The 25,350-nt window shown below is 48.5% G+C and overlaps 3 protein-coding genes across 6 annotated transcripts in view; all 3 read right to left on the bottom strand.

Moving 5' to 3' along the window:
- LOC144104382 (TNF receptor-associated factor 6-like) overlaps positions 1–25,350 on the bottom strand; it is a 375,592-nt gene that overhangs the window by 321,101 nt on the left and 29,141 nt on the right. The gene's annotated exons all lie outside the window — the stretch shown is intronic.
- The window catches only part of LOC144104385 (TNF receptor-associated factor 3-like), a 182,492-nt gene that overhangs the window by 146,027 nt on the left and 11,115 nt on the right, over positions 1–25,350 (bottom strand). The gene's annotated exons all lie outside the window — the stretch shown is intronic.
- On the bottom strand, positions 4,825–25,190 carry LOC144104388 (TNF receptor-associated factor 6-like). 3 transcript variants are annotated; one of them, XM_077637365.1, is made up of 3 exons: positions 24,625–25,169; positions 17,195–17,273; positions 4,833–6,660 (listed from the first exon to the last, which is right to left on the bottom strand). In XM_077637365.1, exons 1-3 carry the CDS (start codon positions 24,907–24,909, stop codon positions 6,644–6,646), a joined length of 381 nt encoding a protein of 126 aa, XP_077493491.1. In that variant the 5' UTR covers positions 24,910–25,169; the 3' UTR covers positions 4,833–6,643. The 3 variants fall into 3 exon arrangements, with proteins under 3 accessions (XP_077493490.1, XP_077493491.1, XP_077493489.1); XM_077637364.1 differs by lacking the exons at positions 17,195–17,273; positions 24,625–25,169 and adding an exon at positions 10,058–14,947 and having other exon boundaries at positions 4,825–6,660; XM_077637363.1 differs by lacking the exon at positions 4,833–6,660 and having other exon boundaries at positions 15,924–17,273; positions 24,625–25,190.

The raw sequence follows: 25,350 nt of genomic DNA, 5'->3' as shown, positions 1-25,350 counted from the left end.
ACTCTTGTACCGTGCAAGGAGATTAGGCTGGACACTATTGATCACCTCCCGATGTTTTCTCCCAAAAAAGGTCGATGCAAATACCCCAACTGCACAGGCATTACACGTGTAATGTGCAGAAAGTGTAACGTACACCTTTGTTTCACTCCAGAAAGAGAGTGCATATACAGGTTCCACACTACCCCGTAAGAATTGTGCAATGACGCCTACTTAAGGACTCATGCCTACTGTTGCCCACAGGCAACAAAGCTATATTTCAGCTGATATGTATAGCAATTTTTTGTGTTTAGAAAGTATGCATTGTCATGCTCTAATAAGTGCAGATATGAAAGAAATAAATGATTTTTTCAAGTATTTTATTGTCTCGTCAATAGAGGGCTAGGATGGCGTCATAAACTGAGCGGGTTCAGGTGCAGGCAGTTTGAATTCTAGCATGCGCTGCGGCCCGCCGCACCTTCATGGCGCACTATTTATGTTCATTATGGTCTCCTATTTTTATCTATTCACATTCGGCACAGAAAAATGAAAAAATACATTCTGGGCGCTCTTCACCGGCCGTCAAAGCAGCTTCGCCCTGGCCTCCGCCCAGCAGTGTGAATCCAGGAAAGAAAACAGCAGATCCTTTGTGAAATGAACATTTATTTTGCATAATAAAAACGGAAGAACAAACTGATATGGTAACCGTCGCATCACTAAATTCGTCCGTATTGTTACAGAAATACGGCTCACTAAAGCGGTTGCCTCTCGCACCGACGGTGTGTAACAATATTCTTACACCATGCTCCCACCGGGCACCGTCAGATGAAAAATGTAAACCACGAGCAAGCGCCATTCTGATAAACCTAGTGCAAAAACTGGGCGAGCAGGCGAAATTACGTACGAGGACAACATGCTCTTAAGAACTTTATTCCTATGCGGAACACTGATGCACCACATACAAGATGAGGTCTCCCAATGATCTTCAAGCCTTCCTCCGTTTCCTGACGTCATTGTCTGCCCCTTAAAAGCTATACGTCCCGTTACACGGCCAACTGTGCGTTTTCATTGACACACGTTTGGCACCGTGATATCTAGAAGACAATTTTTGGCGCACCAGGCTTAGGCAGTCCTTTTCAAGGCTTATTCAAGGCTTATGTTTACATTTTTTCCCCGGTCGTGTTTTCTGAAAAGCGGAGACCCTTGTTGTCAATGCGCGGGTGCAATGCGCGTTTTCAGTGGAACAGACGACGGAATCTTCGACGCTCAAGTTTATAGTTTTTTAGCTTTTCATCCGTTACTTTCTCTTTCCCGGAAGTCTCAAAAATTACACGCCTGCACTAAAAAGCCAGAACGTAGTTTTCAAAACGTTTGCCCATTTTTTTTTCATGCCGACCACATGTTTTACCCGACTGTAAACAAATATCACTCGAAAGAAGTCGTGCATTCTTGGGGGCTGTGAAGTTCGCTGACCTTTCCGCGAACTGGACGGTCTCGTGTTAGCGAGGAAGACCGCACAAGTGGGGTCGGAAGTGGTTGTATGGTGATCAGCGCGTCCCCAACAAAGGGACCCGTCCCGTCACTGCCTCCCCTTCATGCAGCGGACGTCCTTCTTTTCTCCGCACCGTCACAGGCATAACCCGCCGGGAAGAGCCCTAACCAGATACAGCTGTCGACATGTGTGCGGCGTCAAGGGGTTGCCCACGCTTCGGGAATGAAGGCCGAGTGAGAATGAAGCGCATTCTTCCACCAACAACTGTTTTCTTCTCTTTTTTGCTGCAAACATCTTGAGTCATCGTCTCGTCGGCATATGTTTGTCAAGCATGTATACGTGTGCAAAAGAGAAAACAGATGACAATGTTAGGAAAGCAGTAAGGGCCCTGCCCTGGGTGTGGTGGAAAATGGTGGTCGCGTTTGTGCTGTTTGCGTATTTGATTGCAACCTCTCCTTTCCAAAATGTTTAATCAGCATTCTTCCCCCAATCTGTGATTAGTTGGCGGAAACCTTATTTAACTTTCCCTAACCACTGATTGGTGAGGTGAGTCGCTTGTAATCTTATTGGTTGTTGTCCCCGCTAAGGGCGGAGACAGAGCTTGAAGGTAAGCGCTATGAGTTGAACCAAAGCTGAATTCTTCTGCTCAACGGTTTAGTCATGTTGTAAATAGTTTTATCTCTGCTTGTTTCTTCTTGTTTTATTTATGTTTAAATAAATAGTTAACCTTCTCCTTTCTTCGAGTAACGTGAATGTTTGCGGGTTAGAACCACCGGGTCATCAAGAAACCCCGATTTCATCATCAACAAGCTGTTTCCTCCCATCGCCACCTGAAGGGGATTGCAACTGGCGCAGTCTGGAGAGGGGAAACTGAACTGAGGCCATAAAGAAATTCGCGTCCCCGTAGAACTCGACGCGCGACCATTTGAAACTAACCGCTATAGGGAAAGAGCACAAGCCGCAAGGCGTGGGCGCACCCTACGATAGGATAGGATAGGATAGGATAGGATAGGATAGGATAGGATAGGATAGGATACACTTTATTGCTCTAACAAGGTCTTTCGGGCAGACAGAGGTCTTCATCTTCAAGCAGATGTCTCCCTCCGTCTTGCAGAGGTCGGCGCCCCTATTCCAGTACACCGTTGAGTTCGGCCGCTCGCTGGGCATGAATTTGGAGGATTTAGTTGCCGCTGGAGAGCCCACTCTCCCACTGCTCCGCACTCGGATTTTCTGAGTCATGGAATGCTTTATTTCTGTCACATTCCCAAGTAACATGGTATAGGGTGGGTGTTGCGCCGCACCATGGGCAGATGTCCCTGTATTGGTTCGGGAACATTTTGCTAAGGACGTGTAAATTGGGCTGTGCTGAAAACCTGCTGGAGGAAGCTGCAAACCGGAATCCTTCGCTAATTGCGCACCACCAAGTACACCATGGCGCGAGCAGGTAGGCGTGCCTTTAATTCACAGCTGCGCCATATTGCGCCGACCGGCGTGCCTCGCGAAACTGCTCGAAAGGCAGCGTAATTTGGTAAAAAATCGAACGGTTCTCAACTTGCCACTGTCGGAAAAGAGCAGGAGTGCCGCGAACTGCGCCAGCATAGCCGCAGGCAACGAAACGGTCGCACCTCTTCACGTCAAATAGCGAAACCAAGCGAGAGACGCAATGCGTGCTGCCTAGCACATTAAAAAGGAAGCGCCTGCATGCGGCGGCACATAATGCATCCAAATTGGCCTAGGAAGCAGAACATATAGCTAGCATACAAAACAAGATAAGCTACACGTGATTTTTTACCAGTGTTGCCGGTAACGCGTTACTTTTTTCGGTAACTTAGTAACGTACTCATTACCATTTCGGAACTCTAACGGGTGACGTACTTACGTTAACATTTATTGGTAACGTGAGGTGTCACGTTACTAGTTAAGAAAGCGCAGAGCCCCTACAGTGATGTCCTGAATAAACAAGATGTACACGTGCTCCCGACAACCCTTGTTGGGGCTCGCATGCACGCCAGAAAACAGCTGCTCTTGACAACGCACCCAACTAAAAAAAAAAGAGAATATCCCTAAAGCACGAAACACGTGCACGAACACACATTCACACACTTGCCTTCACCTACGTCCCTTTCCGAAACCACTCACACACACAACTCTGTAAAGAGTGGAAGCATGCGGAGCATTTTGGAACATCACATTTTTTCAGAATTACTTTATATTTGTCGATAGTTCAGTCATGTTTTGTTTGTCAAGTTAGAATTGATGATGAAATGTCATTTTGTGTTTAATGTCGCATTCAGAAAATGGCTTCACCATGTGCCACAGAGTTAGAAGCCATAACATGTAACTCTACAGGCAACTTTAGGCCACTACAACGTTGCTAAACTCCTGCACATTTGCGCAACGTATTCTCATTAAATCAGGAATTCGTGTAAAATCTTTTTTGGGCTATCATTTTGATGTGAAATGTGAGCTTTATAAAATATTTATCATAAGTTCTTAAGGCGAAGGTTAATTAAAATTAATGGCCAAGAAGTAACGGCAAAGTAATGTGCGGTACTTTTTTTTCAGTAGCGGTATCTATACCGCGTTACCTTTTTTTGTAGGTAACGTAGGGCGGTAACGCGTTCCTTTTTTTAGCGTAACGAGCAACGTATTTAATTACTTTCTTTCGGTAACCCCTACAACACTGCTTTTCACCCCACCATGTATATAGCGGAAAGAAAAAAAATACGGGCAATTCCTTCATGGGCTTCAGTCGAACCTGTCACGACTCGCTAAACTGGAGTTCAAGTAAACAAGCAGTCATATGGGGCGGGGTGACCTTGATCAATCCGACCACGACTCGAACCTATCGGGTTCATGCAAACAGGGGTTTAGAGATGGTCAACGCGCACGCCTCTTTCATTCAGAACGTGCTTGGCAGCGCAATAATTAAGGTTCGGACTTTTCGCTTTAAACCGGAAAAGGTACGCCAAATTCAATTTTTCGAAATTCAGTTTTAATAGAAGAGTGGCAGTACCCATGACATAAATGCCACAGTTAGCTTGAATTACCTGTTCAAGAGAATAAATTATTACGAACGCGAGGCAGGGGCGTAGTGAGATCGTGGTACCTTTTGATTAGGCAGCGGTGTAGTGCGTTTTTCAGGCATTGCTCCACTATCTTACATGTCTCTGCACACCGACAGAGTCCAGTACATCCTTGCCAGAGCTGCGCTGATTTCGATATTTAAAAAATCTTACTATATATATATATATATATATATATATATATATATATATATATATATATATATATATATATATATATATATATATATATATATATATATATATATATAAAACAACAACGTAGAGGACACAGTTAAGCCCCGCTAAAGCGTATGACACGGCAGGGTTAATGCCCCCATCTCCGGAAATGATCATTCTTTAGTCTGTTCAGAGACCTGTGGGACCCGTCATTCCACTCCTGGCGAAGTGGTTACGCGATGCGCCACTTCCCTCCGATTGACAGGTGCTGCTACCAGTCGGGGTTCAACCTCTCGCGACCAATCGTTAATTTAGCTGAATCCTGCCACGGTCTCTGATGCCGAAGCTGGACAATTTGTTCCCACATCAAACACTAAATGTTCTTGCGTTAAAACGCGTTCTTTGCTTTTATTTGTGCTATTACGTAACTCTGATGCCTTTCTTTTCAAGGTGTAAGAAATCCGCGATTCTCTAATGTTCAACTACATGATAATAAGATTATGATAAAATCGCGATCGTGATGTTCTGATGAAAACGAAATGAATATTGAATCTGAGCCTTACATCACAAATTAAGGTTGCCGTTCTTTTTCCAACAAAGAATTAAATAATCAGTAATAGATGCGACAGGCGGGTGCTAACGTTTTACCAAGCAGTTTAAGAAAAACGCATTCTCTGCGAGAGCGAAATTAACTTTTGTTTATTTAGTAACTTTTATTTCACATATTACAATAGGAGTAATCTGATGGTCACCAATGAATGAGTTTGAACCTATGTTCGTGCTCCGGAGCTAATCAAAGCTGGCGAAAAAAAAAACAATCATGCAAGTGTCTTTCGATGCGCTAGTTAATACATAAGAAATTGAAGAAAACAGTGAAGCGTACAAAGGTGTCCACAGGCAGGAAATTCGAACCGTTGGCCCGTATCCGCGCTGATATCTGATTCAAGGTAGCAGTGCAAACTTAATCCGAAGCTGGTCATTATCAACGTACCCGTCACGGATAAGAAGATCGAGGTTTAAATAATTATTAAAATAAAAAATCTGAGAATTTGAAGTTGTTGGCTTTTTACTAAATACGTCTGCATATGTCAGCACACGCTCTTCCCTTCCTCTTGGATGAAGTACGCTCATCCTGACATTGTGCTTGAATGGCCACTGGACATAGTCGTCCATGTCGCCCTTGTGCAGAATGTACTTCACGTACAGCATTACAGGTGTCCAGCATCTCTGGAATACCACTCCAGGAGACATGCAGTAGCCGCACAGGTACACCTCCTCGCTGTCATAATAAGCCCTGCCGTACTTCAGCTCCTTTTGTTGAAGCGATTTCACTCCTTTTACAAAAAACTCGCAGTGCGTCACTTGTTGGCATGATTTTTGGACGCATTCCTTCAATTCAGTCTTGACTTGTTCCATGCTAGCTGCAATGTGCGACAAGTCGGCCCGAGTTACGCTCAATTTATCGTCCAGTTTTTGTTCTGCGCTTTTTATACCTCTCAAACAAGTGTTAACTGTATCGCTGCATGACGCCAAACATTGTTCGAGTTCAGAGTTGGACGACCTTATTTCCTCCTGGCTCTGTCCTTTCAAAGACTTTAGTTCTTGACGTAGGGTCTCCTTAAGTGTGTTTATGCCATGAGAGATTTCGATTAATCGGTCCCCATGCGTGCTCATATCAGCATCCATTGGCTTCTTATATGCTGTGATTTGACCCGACGATGCTGCCTCATCCACTTGACCCGCTGGAACTTGGCTTTCGGATGTGACAGGCGTCGAAGTGTTGCAAGAGGCCGACCGGAGATGCGTGCACACATCTCTGCAAAGAACGGTGGCCGAGCACCTGGTACAACGGACGGAGTGGTGTTCACATTCCAGCAGGAAATGCTGCGAGATCCCCGAAGCAGCCGTCATATAATTGCAGCCCCTGCCTTCATTCCAGCAGTTGACCTGCAAAGATACAAAATAAGTCACTTGGAGACAGAAGGTAACTATCTGGCGAGGGATCTATTTAAGACCTCTGTGTATAGCCAATTGAAAATGAGTTTCGATATTATCTGCTCCTTTCCGGGAGTGAGAAAAGCGCTAAACGCGAAAAATACTTTTAAAAACAAGCTTTTCTATTTTGTAATGTGTAGTGAATATGTCTGCTTCATATTACTCAGTATGTTCGATCAAAATGATAACTAAAAATGTTGGAGTGTTAAGAGGAGATAAAATTGTGTGCCTAACCATTCGTCAAACACCTTTAAAAGGACGGAGATCTTACTGTGAACTGACACACCATATTCGATAAAAGGGCATAACTTCCTACCGAGCAGCCCGGCAACAGGTGGTAGGTCAAAATCTTTTGTTTGCTCAAGAAAAAAAAAACAACGACTTGTCCCTGATAACGATGGCGACGCTCCAGCAGCGCATTCTAGGACGCATCGGGGCGCTGCACGAGAATTTCCTAGCGGCGGCTTCAGACAGCCCCGGTAGAACGGCATGCGAACTTTGAATCCAAAATGCGCATTTTCAGTACAAGAACAAGATACGCAGCTTAAAACATAGGGCGAAGTTAGAAGCAACGAGACGTCGGCCGCACTTATCAAAAAGGCAAACCTGCGGCCTACATTTAATTTAGCCAAGGTAACATTAAACGTAGCCAGCCATGCGAGATTACTAAGGAGCCGAGTTCGGCTACATGATTAGAATGGAAACATAACAAAGTAATGAAACCTTCGTTATCGAACTGTTTTTCTATTCGGGGAAACGAAAATTGGTAAAAGGGGGATGCTTGCCTGAAATTTCGTTATGGTAGCTCTTGACTGAATAGAAACAGTACGTAAGCAGCGTTATAGCTAAGAGACGTCTTATTCACAAACTATTCCCCTTTTCGAAGCACACTGGCAGAATGTCTCAGGTCAACGTTCCACACACGGCGTCTGCCAAAGCCATAACGCTGTCCTTCAATGATTATCAAAATGCCCGGAATTTACGATTCAAGTTTCACAGCTACCGGCTTTCCTTGGGTGCACACCAATGCACCACACATAGCATCTCCAGCGATCGGAAGCATTGGAAACCGAGGCGAGATTTCCTCTCAACATGTGAGGTCTTTTAAGCGGAAATATATTTAGCTAAGCGGTTCTATACACGGCCCAGCAGTTGGCAGAGTGACACGTATATCTTCCGCCTCGCGGTAGTACCTAAGCCAAAGGATTGGCAGTTGACCAAGAATTAGCCTTTTCCCAGAACACTGCGTCCTCTACCGTGACATAACTATACCAAGAATGATCAGGTACTGCGTCAAAGTAACCTTAACAGAATTGAAAACTTGTGTTCCACCTGGCTAATGACGCTCAACATATAATATTAATAGTAATAATAATAATAATAATAATAATAATAATAATAATTGGTTTTTTTGGGGGGGGGGGAAGGTAATGGCGCAGTATCTGTCTCATATATCGTTTGACACCTGAACCGCGCTGTAAGGGAAGGGATAAAGGAGGGAGTGAAAGAAGAAAGAAGAGGTGCCGTAGTGGAGGGCTCCGGAATAATTTCGGCCACCTGGGGATCTTTAACGTGCACTGACATCGCACAGCACACGAGCGCCTTATCGTTTTTCCTCCATAAAAACGCAGCCGCCGCAGTCAGGTTCGAACCCGGGAACTTCGGATCAGTAGTCGAGTGCCCTAACCACTGAGCCACCGCGGCGGGGCTACTCTGAACATATCCAGATGCAAATTCATGCCGGTAACACGAAAGCGCACAAATATCAACTACGCTACGCGTAATTATTGAACTCAACCACGCTTACCGAAGTAGAATCAGATGGTATCTAGGAATCCATATCAACAACAACCTCGCCTGACCAGAGCACATCACGAAGGTTGATGCTGACGCATCGAAATCACTCGGTTTTACCAGATGGCAGACTCAGTTTTTCACTTTCTGCACGAGAAATTTATCGCAGCGGTTTCAGGCCTCCACACTAGAAAGGCATGCGAACCGTTAGTCTAAGAAAGGCTCGATCAGTACAAGAAAAGCGAGATACACTGCTTTGCCCATAGGAAAAGGTAGAAACAGGGAGACATCCGCCGCACGCTAAATATTTTAAACCTCATGCTAACCATGGAAACGCTAAATACAGGCGGTAATGAGCGATTATAACTAAGGCTCCACATTCGGCTATCTTATTAAGTTTGAAACATGGGAAAGTAATGCAAAATCTATCGCCTCCTTTTCTCTCTTCGTGGAAAGGTGTATTCGTAAAAAGGAGATGTTTCGATGAGAGCTCGGTATTGTATGTGTTGCCCGAGGAGACACCGCAGTTATTCCGAGCTTTAGCTAGTGGACATCTGATTCCCAAATTACTCCCCTTTTTGAAGCATGTTGGCACCATTTATCGAATCGGCATTCGATGCACATCCTCGGCTAAAACCAGAATGCCATGCTTCAATGATTATCCAGATTCACGCAGTTTACGCCGAAAAGATCGATACCACCTGGTTCCTTTCGGAGCTCACCAATGTACCACGCCTAACATTTTCAGCACTCGAAAGCACTGGAGGCTGAGGAGGTTTCCTCTCACTATATCTCTCTCTGAGCTGCTTTGTGCGACGCAGCAGTTAGCGTAGGGGCAGATATATTTTTCCCGGGGAGAGGATTTCAAATACTTAAGCTGTGGGGGTCCTCTTCATTTTACGAATGAGGTCTATCGGGAGTTTAACGTCCCAAACCGACTCAGGCTACGAGGGAGGCATTAGCAGAGGGCTACGGGAATTTCGATCCCTTGGTGTTCTCTAACATGCACTCACTGACATCGCACAGTACACGGGCCTCTAGAATTTCGCCTCTATCGAAATTCGACCGCCGCGGCCGGGATCGGACACGGGTCTTTCGAGTAAACATCCGAGCGCCATAACCCCTGAGCTACCGCGGAGGCTTTATTTGAATAAAACCAGAAAAATAATTATGGAAACGAGATATAAAACAAAAACAAGAAAAGAAAAAGAAACGAAAAGAACAAAATTTAAAGATAAAGAAAAAAAAATGAAAAATCGAGAAAGATAATGGAGGACAGGGGAAAGAAAGGCTTTCGGGCATTTCCACTCTTAAGCCTACAGGTGCAGTACTGTAATATTAGACGGATATCATTGCTATCCAGCCTAATTTCATTACGGCGACAAAAAGGGCGCTGCAGCAATAGGAACATTTTACAGGGTTCTCGATTTGCAGTACATTTTTATACTATCCTCCGACGGATGTGTAATGTGTAGACATGCGATAAACACTGTGCAGCAAATCGCAAGGCGCAAACGAAAACAAACAAAAAGAAGCCCCCCATTCTCGTAATTACCTCTCTTCTCAGGAGATCTTCAGCAGTGAAGTCCAACAGAATGACGTCCTCCTTTTCGTAGTGGTTGCCGTCCAGAGGACACTCGTTCAAGCCGCCCTGGCCGCACTGTTCGTAGCAGCACTCGCACAGCACGTGCATGCAGGACAGCAACGCGGTCCTCTTGCGCACCAGGCCGCAGGCGCTGCACACCCGGTTGGCTGGAATAGGCTTCAGGAAGGTCAGGGGCCTCCAGTCAAGTTCCGGGGCGAACCCAACCAGCGTGTACTGCCGGCTTGCAGGATCCATAGCTCTCAAGGTAGGTTTGTTCGCTGCGCCGGCCGTTCGTGGAACTGCTTTTCCCACCGCCTAAAAGTGCGTCCTAATCTTGCTGCCGGCGGTCGTCAAGGCCACAGTCGCGACTCCAGGAGCTGACTCACGTCCCCGGAGTAAAGACAGACAGGAACGCCCGCGCTGTGCAATGCGCTCGTTTGGCGCGATTTTGCTGCACTAATGTCCAGAGATGGCGCTGGTCCGGCGTTTAGCTTCGCGCTGCACTCTCTCCCTTTTCTCTTGCTGGCTGGCCGAAGGGGCTCTGTGCGGGTGTTGTTTGTGCACGCTTTCTCCTCACCCTATCCTCCTCGCAGAAACAGCTAGCATGCCTCAATGCTCCCTTCAACCCCACTCCCACACAGACACACGACCCCGCTTCGGCCGCTCCTTGAAGGGGGGTGCTTTTCTTTGAAAGGGACAATGTCGCCTCAGCGGAGACGGCCACATGTTTGAAGCTACTTCTCCCCAAACCGGTTGCATGAGCAAGGTTCCGCGTCCGCGCGGTCACAGTTTTCTTCGGCCGCAAAACTAGCAAGATGCCCGTTTGCTGCGGGCCAATGAAGCCTAGCGATTTTTCCACAATACAACTTGCGCGCTGTCGATAAACATTTCACAGATGGGCAGCAGGTGTTGTTGCTTGAAAGGGATGGCGAGGGAAAGTTGATGTCCAAGTGGACGGGGCCTGTGACGGTAATGCGGAAGACGCGCCCGTACAGTTATCTGATCAAACTCGACAATGGCGCATGTCGGACTATCCACACAAACAAGCTCAGAGCATACCACGCACGGGTGAATGTAGTAGGGGTGATATTCGAGGGCGACGCGGAGTTCGGCGACGTGCCCACGTTCCCCATGCGCTCAGCGCCAGGCGACGCGCTGCCGCCGGGTGCTCTCGAACATTCGAACGAAGCGCAGCGCCGAGAACTAGAGGCACTGATCGAGGAGAATGGCCAGGTTTTCAGCAGTAGGCCCGGCAAATGCACGCTAGGAGCGCACAAAATCGTGCTAAAAGAGGGTGCTCAGCCACGGGCTGGCCATGCGTACAAGGTCCCGGTGGCGTATCGGAAGGAAGTGGAGAGGCAAGCAGATGAGCTCCTGGAGTGGGGACTAATATATCCCGTTGAGAGCCCTCATGCTCGCCCAGTGGTTTGCGTCGCTAAAAAAGATGGGGGGCTGCGCCTGTGCTGCGATTATCGGAAGTTGAATGCGATAACCGAGCAGGACGCCTTCCCGATGAGCCTACCGTCCGAGCTGCTGTTCCGAGTAGCGAAGGCACACTTCATCAGCGCAGGGCAGCTACGCGGTCCTTTTGCGCACCAGTCCGCAGGCGCTGCACACCCGGTTGCCTGGAATAGGCTTAAGGAAGGTCAGGGGCCGCCAGTCAAGCTCCGGGGAGAACCCGACCAGTGTGTACTGCTTGTTTGCAGGAGCCATAGCTCTCAATGGAAGTACGTTCGAGGCACCGGTTGCACGAGCAACTCTTTCTTGCGCCCGCTGAAAGTGCGGTCTTATTTTGTTCGCGGAGACTGTGAAGGCGACAGTCTTGACATATATTAGTGTGGGCAGTGAAAAGAGAAAGAAAAGTAGGGTTGCCCAGCATGAAGTGACTCTCGTCGCATGTGAAGCGGAGGAGAGAAATGGGACGGGTCTAACGTCCGTTCAAATTTAACGAAACGCCGCCATGATTGGTAAAAGATCGAGACTGACAGATTAACTTTCATCCACGCCCACAGTTCAGGAAAAGGCCGCAAAACGGCCTTACCGGTGCCCCCTGGGAAATCGGGCAGCAGGAGGTGGAGGTGACCATTTTGAGCAGAAAATAAAAAGCCATGCTTATGACGCGCACGGTTTACTGTATTACGGATGTTGACAGTTATGTTTAGTCTTAGAGATGTTTAATGCCCCAAAGCGACTCAGGCTAGGAGGAAACGCCTTAACGAAGGCATTCGGATAATTTCGACCGCCTTGATTTTTTTTTTAGCGTGCACTGACATCGCACTACTAAATAGACGGTCCTTTAGAATTTCGCGCGGCCATCGAGACGCGAGCACCGCGGCCGGTATCTAACCCGCGTCCTTCGGGTCTTCAGCTGAGCTCCGTAACCACTGAACCACTCCGGTGGCTGGGTTGTGGCATTTGTTCCCGCAATCTAGATAAATTTGCCTACAGAAGTGAAGCCTTTTGTGGATGGCACCAGTTTTTTCTTCGTCAATGAACTAGCTCCTCCCGAACTGGTGTAGGCTGGCCGATAGTCTCTCCATTTGCATGGAGATGCAAATAGAAACAGATGTTCTGTCAAAGGCCGCCAGCCAGCCGGGATCGGAGGTGGATGCCTACCTCTATGCTGAAGTCTGTGCGAATAGGGGAACGTTGTGACGTATGGCCTGCATTTCAGTGCACCCGTAATGCATGCCAGGAGCCATGAGAGGGGCCGTATAAGATCGAAGCAGACATTAACGGAAGTGTTAACGGAAGTTCGTGGCTAGGGCGGCAACTTACAACAGACTCGAGGCTTAAGATTAAGTCTTGCTATATCTTATTGCACCGAACTGTACGTTATCAGACATTTGGGTCAGCCCTGTACGTGATATGCCAGCATTTAAGTGTCGCTCACTTTATACTGCAGGAGAACAGCCAGTTATTTTCGTTGATCACAACACTGTCAGGTTGCGCCAATGTAAAGCAAGTCCAAGCGCTGGTGGCAACACTGTCAAGAGGCACCTCCCGTCCTTCCTATAGCGGTCACTTGATACAGTGGCGCGGAAAAAAACCCTGACGCCTACTGAGGAAGAGACAGTGACCGAAGGAGATGATTTCTCCATTATGGGCAGTCGCATGCAGGCACTCTTTCTCATGCGCCGACAGCCAGCGTCCGTAAATCCAAAATATGTAGCCAAAACGACAGGCCAGCTATCAACACGGCACAGCATGCTTTTCGATTAGTCTGCGATAAGTTTACAGCGAAAGACACACTGCCACACAGCTTGTCTCCCTGATTAATAGGGAAAAAAAACTTCAGCAAGCCTCCTTACCACAGGTCGTACCAAGCGTACTAGTGATGTCATTATTAAACAGAAAAAGAAAAGAAAACAAAAATGGCACCCGCAGCTAAAGCAGTAGCATTTCCGTTTCGTGCGTGGCACGGCTGTTAAGGAGTGGGTTAATTTCACACTGCTGTTCGGTGTCTTGAGCAGTTCACTTTGCTCTGGTCTAGTATTAGGGCAATCAACTAAAATATCTTGAGCAACGCGACACGTTACACATTTCGCGTTGAAAAATGATTACGCCCCTGCTTTTATTCGAATTAAGACGTTATTCGTCGACACGACTGCAAACTGAAACAGCCATGGGGTCTCGCATTGCATCACAGCTACTGCCTGGCATAAGATCGAATACATTCCGGCTAATTGGGCATACTCTATGCGAAGTGGGACCACTTTATTTATGTCGCTTTGTAAGCGTCCGTACAGTCGACAGGCAAAGGCCAATCACAATGCCTGCAGCTATGCGCGTACAAGAGGCCCGCCCACAGCGCCGCCATTTTCGGGTGAATGCTGAAGCCCTTCTGTTCCTCAACGTGGGTAGAAGCAAGATAGCGTGTTCCTAGACATTTTTATAGCTTGTAGCGTACGATATAAAAACGCGATATGGTAACAGAGATAGGAAGAAGATATTTTCATACTAACTTGTAAAAAGGGTGTAGAAAGATTTCAGCAAATAAGGTGCCTTTATGTCGTCTATTTCACTTTTTCAAAGTGGTAGGTTAGGTTGATGTTGCGATAGAAAGTGCAAAGACACTCTACTTGTTGTATTCTATACGGGATTTAGCACGGAGGTTCGGAATGGTTGGCTTCGTAATGTTGGCTTCGGAAATGTTGGCTTCGTAACATCCTGCGCTCGTATAGAGAGTGATTTCCGCGGGAAGAAAGCAATGCTGCTGTGTTAATACGCACGGGGAAGAAATTCTCGAAGCTGCAACGTGTGTCACCTATGATTTTACACAACTTCTAAAAAGAGGCTTTTTGAGTTAGAACAACGCTATGTGCAGCATAGCAATGTCAGCGGTGTAGTGCATCAGAGTACAGCTTTCACGTGATAACTGGCAGGCTGGTAAAGTAATATTGAATTGTTAGCTTTTTAAATATTACTATTACGCTCCTTAATTATTAAGAGGCCTGTATCCCATCATAACTACGATCCATGTCAGTTTTTAGAATTTCTAAAACGCGGCCCCAACAAATTTTGGCCACATCGCACCAAAATACACGCGCTTTGGAGAAGCTTGCAGGCAAAGCAACCTCTCCAGTGGGCGTAACTCTTCCAGATAACAAAAAAATTGCTTCGGCTACAGTGTTGAGGGTAACAGTGTTTTCAAAATTTTAAAAACTGTTATGAATATTAGTTGCTGTGGGCTACATGCCTCTCATTATTTAAAGGTCCCCTAAAGAGGAATCTGAACGTGTCTTTTTAACGTGGAAACTCGATCTAAACCCTCCGAGCATTCTTAAAAACTGCGTCTTAATTTCCAGTGCGGTTAATTTCTTTAATTTTAATTGAAATAAGTGCCCCAGCTCCCATATTTATTTTTAAAAAACTCAATGCTGAAGGTAGGAGGTCTCACCCTACGCGTGGAGTGCCTTGCAGCCAGTCCAGTCGCGGATTCGCTTACTCCGCCGATGGCAGAGCTGCAAGCCGCCATGGGATTGGCTGAAAGGCACCCTACCATTTGGTTGGCTCTTCCTACCTTCAGAGTAAGGTTTAAAAAAAAAAAGGCTGGAGCCGGGACGGTTAATCCGATTTAAATTAGGGAAGTCGAGTGCACAGGAAAACAATTCAAAGTTTTCAAGAATGCTCGGAACGTGACGGTTCCTCTTCGGTGCATCTTAATGAAGCCTAAGAGTAATAGTTAACACGATAAGCATTCGATATTGGTTCACCAGCCTGCTAGTCGACACCTCTAAGGTGTATTGTGATGTACTACGCCGCTCAGAATATTATGCCGAAAAAAAGCGCTCTAAAGGCATAACGCGTTAGCGTTAATGGGTTAATGGACGCATGCGCGTAATTGATCATTCTCTACAGTGCATTCATGTACCTATGGGACTCCTGATACCCCTCCTGACGCAGTGGTTACGCGATGCGCCCCTTCCGTACGATGGCAGGTGCTGCCACCGGTGTCATTATTTTAAAAGCCACCTGCCACGGTCGCTGATGTCGACGCCGGACAATTCGTTCCGACATGAGATACTAATGCTCTCGATTTCAAACACGTTTTTTTGCTTTTATTTTTGCTGTTACGAAACTGTGGAGTCTTTTTTTAGAATGCAAGAAATACGCGTTGTGCTATTGTGCAACTAGGTGATGATAAGATTATTGCAATGCCGCAACCGTAATGTTTGAAAATGGAATTAAAATTGGATATGGGACTTAAATAGCCCATTAAGGTTGCAGGTTTTTTTTTTTGGGGGGGGGGGGGGGCAGGGGGGGAAAAAAGGAAAAAAATTAAACCGATCCAATAAGCGAGTACTGATGTTTTATCAAAGTGTTTCAGAAAAAAGGCTACATTCTTTGCGGGAGGGAAAACAGCATTTGTTTATTTACTCATGTTTATTTCACATACTACGCTGGGAGACATCTGATGGTCGTAAATAAATCAGATAGAGGTTATTTTCGTGCTTCGTTCTTAATCGACGCAGTTGATTGAGAAATTTTAACAAGATTGTTTAGAGATGAAATTCTACTGAACGTAAAGAAATGAAGCGTACATGGATGTTCACAGACAGCAAATTCTAAGCGGTGGCTCGTGTCCGCGCTTAAGTCTCATTCAAGGCAGGAGCTCCCACTTTATCCGAAGCTGATCATTATCTACGTACCCGTCGTGGATGAGATCTGCGAGGGTGATATATGCACACCAGTCCAAAACGGCAACATTTGATGTGGTTGGCTTTTGCTTACATCGGTCATTTGGATCTGGTTCAAATTCCTTCACACACTTTTCCCTTCCTCTCGGATGAATTACGCTGATCCTGATCTTGTGCTGGAATGGCCACTGGACATCGTCGTCCATGTCGCCCTTGTGCAAGGTGTACTTCACGTACAGGGTCACAGTTGTCGAGGACCTCCGGAACATGACTCCAGCAGACATGCAGTAGCCGCACAGGTACACCTTCTCGCTGTGATACTCAGCTGAGCGTTTCTTCATCGCCTCTTCTTTAAGCGATTCCACTCCTTTTACAAAAAACTCGCCGTGCGTCACTTGTAGTGCACTCTCTCTACGCACACTGCTCACGTGCTGCAGTGTCTTTTGAGCGCTTTCCTTGAATCCAGCCTTGACTTGTTCAATGCTAGCTGCAATCTGCGACAAGTCGGCTCGAGTTCCGCCCAATTCATCGTTCAGTTTTTTTTCTAAACTCTTTAGACTTCTCAAACAGGTTTTAACTGTATCGCTGCATGTCGCAAAACATTGTTTTAGTTCGGCGTTGGACGATGTTATTTCTTCGTGGTTCTGTCCTAATAAAGACGTTAGTTCTTGACGCAGTGTCTCCTTGAGTGCGTTTATCCCATGAGAGATTTCGCTTAATCGGTCCCCATGGGTGCTCATATTAACCGCCATTGGCCTCAGATATGCTGTGATTTCACCTGCTTGCCTTTCTAAAGCTTCTTTGAAAGAAGTCAGCGATGCTGCTTCATTTACTTGAGACACCGGAACTTGGCTTTCGGATGCGACAGGCGTCGAAGTGTTGCAAGAGGCCGACCGGAGATGCGTGCACACGTCTCTGCAAAGAACGGTGGCCGAGCACTTGGGACAACGGACGGAGTGGTGCTCACATTCCATCAGGAAATGCCGGGTCACCCCTGAAGCAGCCGTCGTGTACTGGCAGCCACTGCCTTCATTCCAGCACTTTACCTGCAGGGGCACAAACAAAAAAATCACTTGGACAGTTGTTGTGACTCTGCGGCGAGGGACGTAATTCTGGCCTTACCTACAGTAAAGGAATCAGAAATAACCACTCGTTTGTGGAGCTCTGCGGCTGCAGAATACGTTTTTCTTCTTCCTTGAACTGATTTTGAGAAATTAAACGCTACTCGTGACAAACATTTATCAAGAGAATCACGTTTTCAATTTGCTGTGTATGCCGGACGTGTTTCGTGCTCCTTGATCAGCATGTCGTACGAAAATCCTGCCCAAAGGTATTGGCGTCAAACCGATTGAAAATTGTTTGCCTCATCATTCGTTGGAAGTGTTTGAAAGGATGAGAATGTCACTGTGAACTAATACACACTGTTCGAGAAAGGCGCGTAGCTTATCACCGAGCAGCCCAGCAACAGGTGAAATATCACACTCTTTTGTTCACCGAAAAATACGACGGCCTGCTACTGATAACTTTGGCGTCAGTGCAGAACAGCATTCGAGGGTATATCAAGGAGCTCCAGGACAACTTCAATGCGGCAGCTTTCGACAGCCGTGTTAGAATGGCATGAGAACTTTTGATCCAAGAAAGGCTTTTTTAGTAGAAGAAAAGCAATATACCCTGCCTTTACATAGGGCGTAGGAAGAAAGCGTCGGCCGCACGCGACTTAAACGCAAGGCTCTGCCCTACATTTAATGCTAACCGTGAAAGCACTAAATCAAGCTGGCTATGCGAGGCAACTATAAGGCTCTGCATTCGGTTACCTGATTACTTTGGAAACATGATAAAGTAATGCAAAATCTATTATCTCTTTTTTCTTTTCACGGAGACGCAAATTCGTAAAATGTATATATTTCTATGAGAGCTCGGTATGTTATGTCTTGCCTGAGGAGACGCCGCAGTTAAACCGAGCTTTAGCATTGTGACATTCCTTGTGTGCTACGAGGTACATTCCTTGTGTGTGCTACGAGGTTCCACGTTCGACGGCGCGGCGTAGACGGAGACCCAGATGACAGGCATCATCAATTACCCAGCCATGCTCGTTGAGAGTGACAACCAGAACGAAGGGGTTTAAGCCCAACCGGACCCAACCGGACCCGCCGCCGCCGCCGCGGGGAAACAGGCTTTATCCTCCCCAATTGGCGTGGCGGTTCCAGGGGCGGCCCTCCCGAGCACATTCCAGGACAAGGGAACTGTCAGCGATCCAGAGCGCGCCTTACCTTGAGGAGCGAGTGTCAGTTGATGGATGAAGAATGGAGGCCGGTGACCCGCGGGAACTGTCAGCGGGCCAGAGCGCGCCGTACCACAGCCGACGCTATGCGCTACCGCGAAGACAACCTTCTTTCCCTCGGACTAAACACGTGAGGGGGGCGAGACATTAAGTGCGGTGGTATGTTTGTGCGCCCAAGTGAAAGCCCTAGCCCCCCCCCCTCCTTCCCCTCCGGCGTGGGCGTCCTCACCCTAGGGAGTGTGGAGAAGAGGATATAAAAATCGAGAAGCAGTACGGAAGAAGGACGCTCAGGACGACATCGTTCGCGAAGAGGGCCTTCAGCGCCGAAGCCCGACGGCGTGCAGCTTCTGCCAGCAACCGCTCGAGCCCAACTCCGGAGCCACTCCATCGCCCCCATGAAGTCGTCGGCACGTAAGCTCGGACGCCCCAGCCTCTGATGTATAATCTTAATCATGTGTAATTATTGAATATATCTGTTTGTTTAAACTGAGCCATACGGTGTCTCTTTGCCTCTCCGTCCCGTGTGGACCTGCGCATTAGGGGGGTCATCACACTGGTGTCAGAAGTGGGGTCTCAAAAGCAAATCTCCTCTGAATGCTGTGACATTCATGACTTCAAAATTGTAATCAAAAGGGAATCACGGGACTGATTGTGGGACTTTTACCCCCATTTGAGAGGCTTGAGGCACTGGAGGGCTTGAGAAAAAAAAATGTCTGTATCTGAGGGAGCTCCCACTCCACAGCCGTCGCTCGGAGCAAGCATGCTGGCATTAGGAAGCGTCATTCCGACGTTTACGGGAGATAAGACAGGGGTTCCAATCTGCGATTTCTTTTCCATGCTAGAAGAGATTGGGAAAATGGGGGGATGGTCCGATGCTCAAATGCTGGGAATGGCGAGGTGTAAGATGGCAGGAGCTGCTCATGATTTTGCATGGCGAGACGAAAAAGTAAAATCCACAAAATCATTTGCGGAATTTAAGAAGCTCGCGTTTGAGCATTTCGACACTGAACCACGTCACGTGCGGGTACAGAGGATCCGTGACGCCGGACAGATGGTAGGGGAGGAACATTTGCGTCGCGGCTTCAGCGCCTAGCACGCGATACGTTAAGCAGGGAGGAGGAAGGAGACCAGCTAAGGAAGAAATACGCGGAGGATCTACTTAAAGAGGAAATGACCGCTTTGTTCGTGGCTGGTCTGCAACACCCCGTGCGCCGGTTCGTGCTCTCGCGCAAGCCGAGCAATTTCGACCAAGCCGTGGAGGCCGCATTGGATGAGGAACGAAATGAGGCGTTAACGACAGCCGCAGCGAGAGTACGCGTCATAGAGAGAGCGGTGCTCAACCCTGAGGTTGCTCTCTTGACAGAGCGGTTAGATCGCTTGGAACAGCTGCTATCTCAGCAGGTAGAACGCCAGGTTGAAGCGCGCGCTCAACAGCGCCCATTCGCTGGAAACCGGAGACCGCCACAAAGCTACAGGCGCGGTATGCGAGATTTTAAAGAAATCGTATGCTTCGCTTGCCAGGGTCGCGGACACATCGCCAGGTTCTGCCAAAACGTGCGCCGTGGGGAGCCACAAAGAGAAGCAGGCGAGACACGCCCTAAGCAAGCCTACAGCGGGGCTCCAGATACCGAGACAAAAAACTAGTTAGTCCTCCCCAGCCTGAGGAGCGTGGGGAGGGAGCAGTGGATGATGAGGTGGTGGTAGTTTGTGTGGCCGACGAGGCATGCCCTGTTGTGCGTTGCAAGTTAAATGGTTGTTGCATGGAATTGTTGATAGATACGGGGTCAAAGGTGACATTGCTTAAGGAGAGCAGTTTTAACACACTTCGAAGGAAGGGGGACCGCGAGGTGTTGGAAGCGTCTGGTGGTATGGCAACCAAATTTGTAGGCATAACGGGGGATCCTCTTGGCATAAGTGGACTCTACCGGTTACACTTCTCTCTCGGCGGAATTGCATTGGAGCACCCCTGCTACGTATGCCCGGACACGGTGTCTCTGCCAAACGGAGTGTCAGGTATATTAGGGCAGGATTTTTTGAGAAAAGGGAAAGTAGTAGTCTCATTCTCTGAGGAAGAGGTTAATGCGGGCGGATCAAAAGTTCCGTTTTTGAACAGGGGCTAAGATTCGCATTACCGATATTGACACCCGTCAAACAGTGGGATCATTGGAGAAGGTATATTCGCGGGTTGCCGTCAGGCTGGTCGATGAGGCGGTCGTCCTTCCTTGGTCGGAGCACATTTTGTACGCGTTTGTGCCTTCAGATGTAGAGAGCGGCGCCGTGGGAGTGCTTGAGCCGGTCGACTCTCTCAGCAATGGCCTGAAGGCAGCCGCGTGCCTCGTGACAGTTAATGACGCCCACAGAGTGCCCCTACGGGTGGTTAACTGTAGCCAGCAGCCACTGAGCCTTCCCAAGAACAAAACATTGGCTTTCTTCACCTCTGCGATAGAGCAACGTGAGCCCACCGATACGGTACTCGCCACTGTAGAGCATGCTAGTCCTTCGGCTGCTCCAAAGGTGTCGTTCGATCTTTCTCACGTAAAATCCAGGAAGAGGGAGGCTCTGGCTGGTTTGCTGAACGACTACTCGGAGGTATTCGCCGCGTCCAACCTGGATTTGGGCTGCTGTGGCGTTATAAAGCACAGGATAGAAACCGGCACTTCATCGCCCGTTTACCAGCGTGCGTACAGGATTCCTTACTCCCAACGTGAGGAGATGGAGCGGCAGGTGCAGGACCTGATTGATCGCGGCATTGTCGAACACTCAAAGTCACCCAGGGAGCACCAGCACTATTGGTGGAAAAGCCAGATGGCTCGTATCGATTGGTAGTGGACTACCGCAAACTAAATGCCTTAACTCGCATCGATCCATACCCCATCCCCAATATACAGGAGACGCTTTCTCAGCTGGGCTCTGCCAGGTACTTCACGGTAGTGGACATGGCGGCGGGATTCTGGCAGATAGCAATGGATCCGGCAGATGCCGAGAAAACGGCATTCAACACGCCCTCAGGGCACTATGAATGGAAAAGAATGCCGATGGGTCTGGCCAACAGCCCTGCTGTCTGGCAGAGAACCGCTGATGTTATCCTGGCAGGTCTTCTGGGGAGGCTGTGCTTCGTGTATATGGATGACATTATCATATAGAGTGACAGTTTTGAGAACCATTTGCGCGATATTGAGCAGGTTTTGGTGCGACTAAGAGGAGCGGGTCTCTAGCTGAAGCCCTCTAAGTGCCAATTTCTCAAAAACGAGGTGAAATACCTCGGGCACGTTGTTTCAGCTGACGGCGTGCGACCGGACCCTGAGAAACTAAGGTGTGTCTCGGATTTTCCATCCCCGACTAGCGTCCGCCAGGTCCGGCAGTTTCTCGGCCTGATCGGTTACTACCGAAGGCACATAGAGGAGTTCGCCAAGCTCGCTAAGCCGCTCACCGCCTTAACAGCCAAAAATGTCGCCTTTCGCTGGGACGAAAACGCGGAGAATGCTTTTGGGGCCCTGAAAAGGAAGCTAATGAGTGCACCGCTGTTGCGCCACCCGGATTTTGATTTGCCCTTCGTTATGGCCACAGATGCGTCAAAGTTCGCAGTTGGTGCCGTGCTATCTCAGGTTATCGAGGGCAAAGAACATCCCGTTGCTTTTGCTAGCCGACAGCTGAGCCCCACAGAGCAAAAGTACGGAGCTACGGAAAGGGAGTGCCTCGCCGTTGTCTGGGCAGTAAAGCACTTCAGATGCTACCTTTACGGCCGCAAATTCAAGCTAGTCACAGACTGCCATCCTCTGAAATGGGTGATGAGTGTCAGGGACCCTAGCTCGCGACTCGCTAGATGGAATCTACACCTGCAGGAATACTGCTTTGAAGTTGAGCACAAGTCAGGAAAGACGCATCTAAATGCTGATGCACTCAGCCGCACAGCTGCCGTGGCAGCTATAGATGAGTTTGTCCCCGTAGTCTACCCCGCCGAATTACGCACAGAGCAGTGCAAAGATCCTGACCTGAAGCGAATAATCGAAAGCTTAGAGGGCGCACCGTCTCACCCCGAACAGCTTGGTTATTTCATTGGCAAAGACGGCACCCTGTGTCGGCGCATGAGGCCAACCAGGAAAGGGAGACCAGAGAAAACCGCTTGGGAGAGAGTCGTCATACCTCGGTCGTGGACAGAAAGGGTTCTTCGCGCGTTTCACGATGCGCCATGCGCCGGTCATTTTGGCGTAGCGAAGACACGCAGGCGTGTGGAGCGTTTGTACTTTTGGAGTGGCATGCGACAGGATGTTAGAGACTACTGTGCGAAGTGTCATTCCTGTCTCGAAAGAAAAACACCCAAGGGACGAAGACCAGCTCCAATTCAGCCGTTCCCTGAGGTTTCGGCTCCCTTCGAGCGGACAGGTATGGACATAATGGGCCCCTTGCCCACGACCACTTCCGGAAACAAGTACATTTTAGTATTTGTCGATCACCTTTCAAAATACGCGGAAGCGGTAGCACTCCCAGATCAGAAGGCAGACACGGTTGCAAGAGCATTTGTCGAACAGATCGTGCTCCGACATGGACCCCCGAGGCAACTCTTGACAGATCGGGGAACGAACTTCGTGTCGCAGCTAATGAGGAGAGTTTGCGAGCTGCTTAAGATCGCTAAGAAGCAGACAACACCGTACCATCCGGCTTGCAACGGCGCGGTGGAGCGTCTGAGCAACGGAGCGGTGGAGCAACGGAGCGGTGGAGCGTAGACGGAGACCCAGATGATAGGCATCATCAATTACCCAGCCATGCTCGTTGAGAGTGACAACCAGAACGAAGGGGTTTAAGCCCAACCGGACCCAACCGGACCCGCCGCCGCCGCCGCGGGGAAACAGGCTTTATCCTCCCTAATTGGCGTGGCGGTTCCAGGGGCGGCCCTCCCGAGCACATTCCAGGACAAGGGAACTGTCAGCGATCCAGAGCGCGCCTTACCTTGAGGAGCGAGTGTCAGTTGATGGATGAAGAATGGAGGCCGGTGACCCGCGGGAACTGTCAGCGGGCCAGAGCGCGCCGTACCACAGCCGACGCTATGCGCTACCGCGAAGACAACCTTCTTTCCCTCGGACTAAACACGTGAGGGGGGCGAGACAATAAGTGCGGTGGTATGTTTGTGCGCCCAAGTGAAAGCCCTAGCCCCCCCTCCTTCCCCTCCGGCGTGGGCGTCCTCACCCTAGGGAGTGTGGAGAAGAGGATATAAAAATCGAGAAGCAGTACGGAAGAAGGACGCTCAGGACGACATCGTTCGCGAAGAGGGCCTTCAGCGCCGAAGCCCGACGGCGTGCAGCTTCTGCCAGCAACCGCTCGAGCCCAACTCCGGAGCCACTCCATCGCCCCCATGAAGTCGTCGGCACGTAAGCTCGGACGCCCCAGCCTCTGATGTATAATCTTAATCATGTGTAATTATTGAATATATCTGTTTGTTTAAACTGAGCCATACGGTGTCTCTTTGCCTCTCCGTCCCGTGTGGACCTGCGCATTATGGGGGTCATCACAGCATGCAGACATCCTAATTGCAAATTGTGCCCCTTCTTGAAGCACGCTACCACCATCTCTCAGGTAAACATTCGATCCACATTCTCAGCTAAAACCGCTTCAATGATTACCGAGATGCACGCAGTTTACGACAAAAAGTTCAATACCACTAGGCACCTTTCAGAGCTCACCAAGCTACCACGAATACTATCTCCAGCACTCGAAACTTCTGAAGACTGGGTAGAAGTGTTCCTCTCACTACATCAGGGCTTTTAAGTGCAGCATATTTCTCATGGTGGATGTGCACGGCCAGGAAAATAGTATAGTGGCTGATATATATTTTTACAGCTTAGATACTACATAAGAAGGATTTCCAGTTTTCGAGGTGTGGCGGCGTCATTATTTTATGGATACTATTCGTAACCAGCCTAACATTGCTGATGAACATGCTCCACAACAAAAATAATATTTTACAGGGATATTTCTTTGCATTGCACTTTTGCACTTTCCTCTGATGGATGTGAAAAGTGTTCTTGTGCATGAAACACTCTGCGCGGTGAATAGCAATGTGCAAGCGAAGAAAAACACAAAAGAGCCCACGCAGCTCTGTGTTTTACATTCTCGCTTACCTCTCTTCTCTGCAGATCGTCAGTGGGGAAGTCAAACATGTTGACGTCATCCTCCTCGTACCAGCTTCCGTCGAGCGGACACTCATGTGCGCCGTCCTGGGCGCACTGCTCGTAGCAACACCAGCACAACACATGCATGCAGGGGAGGATTGCGGTCTTCTTGCGCACCAGTCCGCAGGCGCTGCACACCCGGTTGGCTGGAATAGGCTTCAGGAAGGTCAGGGGCCTCCAGTCAAGCTCCGGGGAGAACCCGACCAGCGTAAACTGCGGGCTTGCAGGAGCCATAGCTCGGAATGCGTCCGTTCGCTGCGCCGGTCGTATCAGCAACTGCTTTTTCCGCCCCCTTCAGAGCGCGGTCTTATCTTCTTTCCGGCGGTCGCCAAGGCGACAATCGCGACTGCATGGGCTGACTCTCGTCGCAAGTGTAGCGGAGCAGCGAAATGCCACGCGTCGAAATACACCGTCGTTCACTTCACATGACACGCCGCCAGGATAGCTTAAAAAAAAAACTGACAGCGAAGCTTTCGTAGAAGTTGATACGTAACAAACTACATGGTACAACAGGCACACCGGTGTGACCAGGCGAATGGGAAGAGGAGGGGGTAATTTTTTTGTACGTAAGAGAAAAAATGATGTCCCTATTTTGTATGGTTTGGCTTGATACAGTTTTTGATAGTTGTTTCCGCGATAGCTATGCGTAGAGAGGCATTTCATACATGGCTGCCA

The sequence above is a fragment of the Amblyomma americanum genome, chromosome 9 (genome assembly GCF_052857255.1).
Source record: "Amblyomma americanum isolate KBUSLIRL-KWMA chromosome 9, ASM5285725v1, whole genome shotgun sequence".
Lineage (NCBI taxonomy): Eukaryota > Metazoa > Arthropoda > Arachnida > Ixodida > Ixodidae > Amblyomma > Amblyomma americanum.
Note: the sequence above shows the minus strand (reverse complement) of the source record. Positions and strands in the feature narration are given on the sequence as shown.

What these genes read in the sequence shown, in the direction of transcription:
- LOC144104388 (XM_077637363.1), bottom strand. Translation starts at nt 24,909, where the DNA reads ATGGCTCCTGCAAGCCCGCAGTTTACGCTGGTCGGGTTCTCCCCGGAG. An exon ending in ACGATCTGCAGAGAAGAGAG is followed by an intron (nt 17,274 to 24,624) that starts GTAAGCGAGAAT and finishes GTGCCCCTGCAG; the next exon opens with GTAAAGTGCTGGAATGAAGG.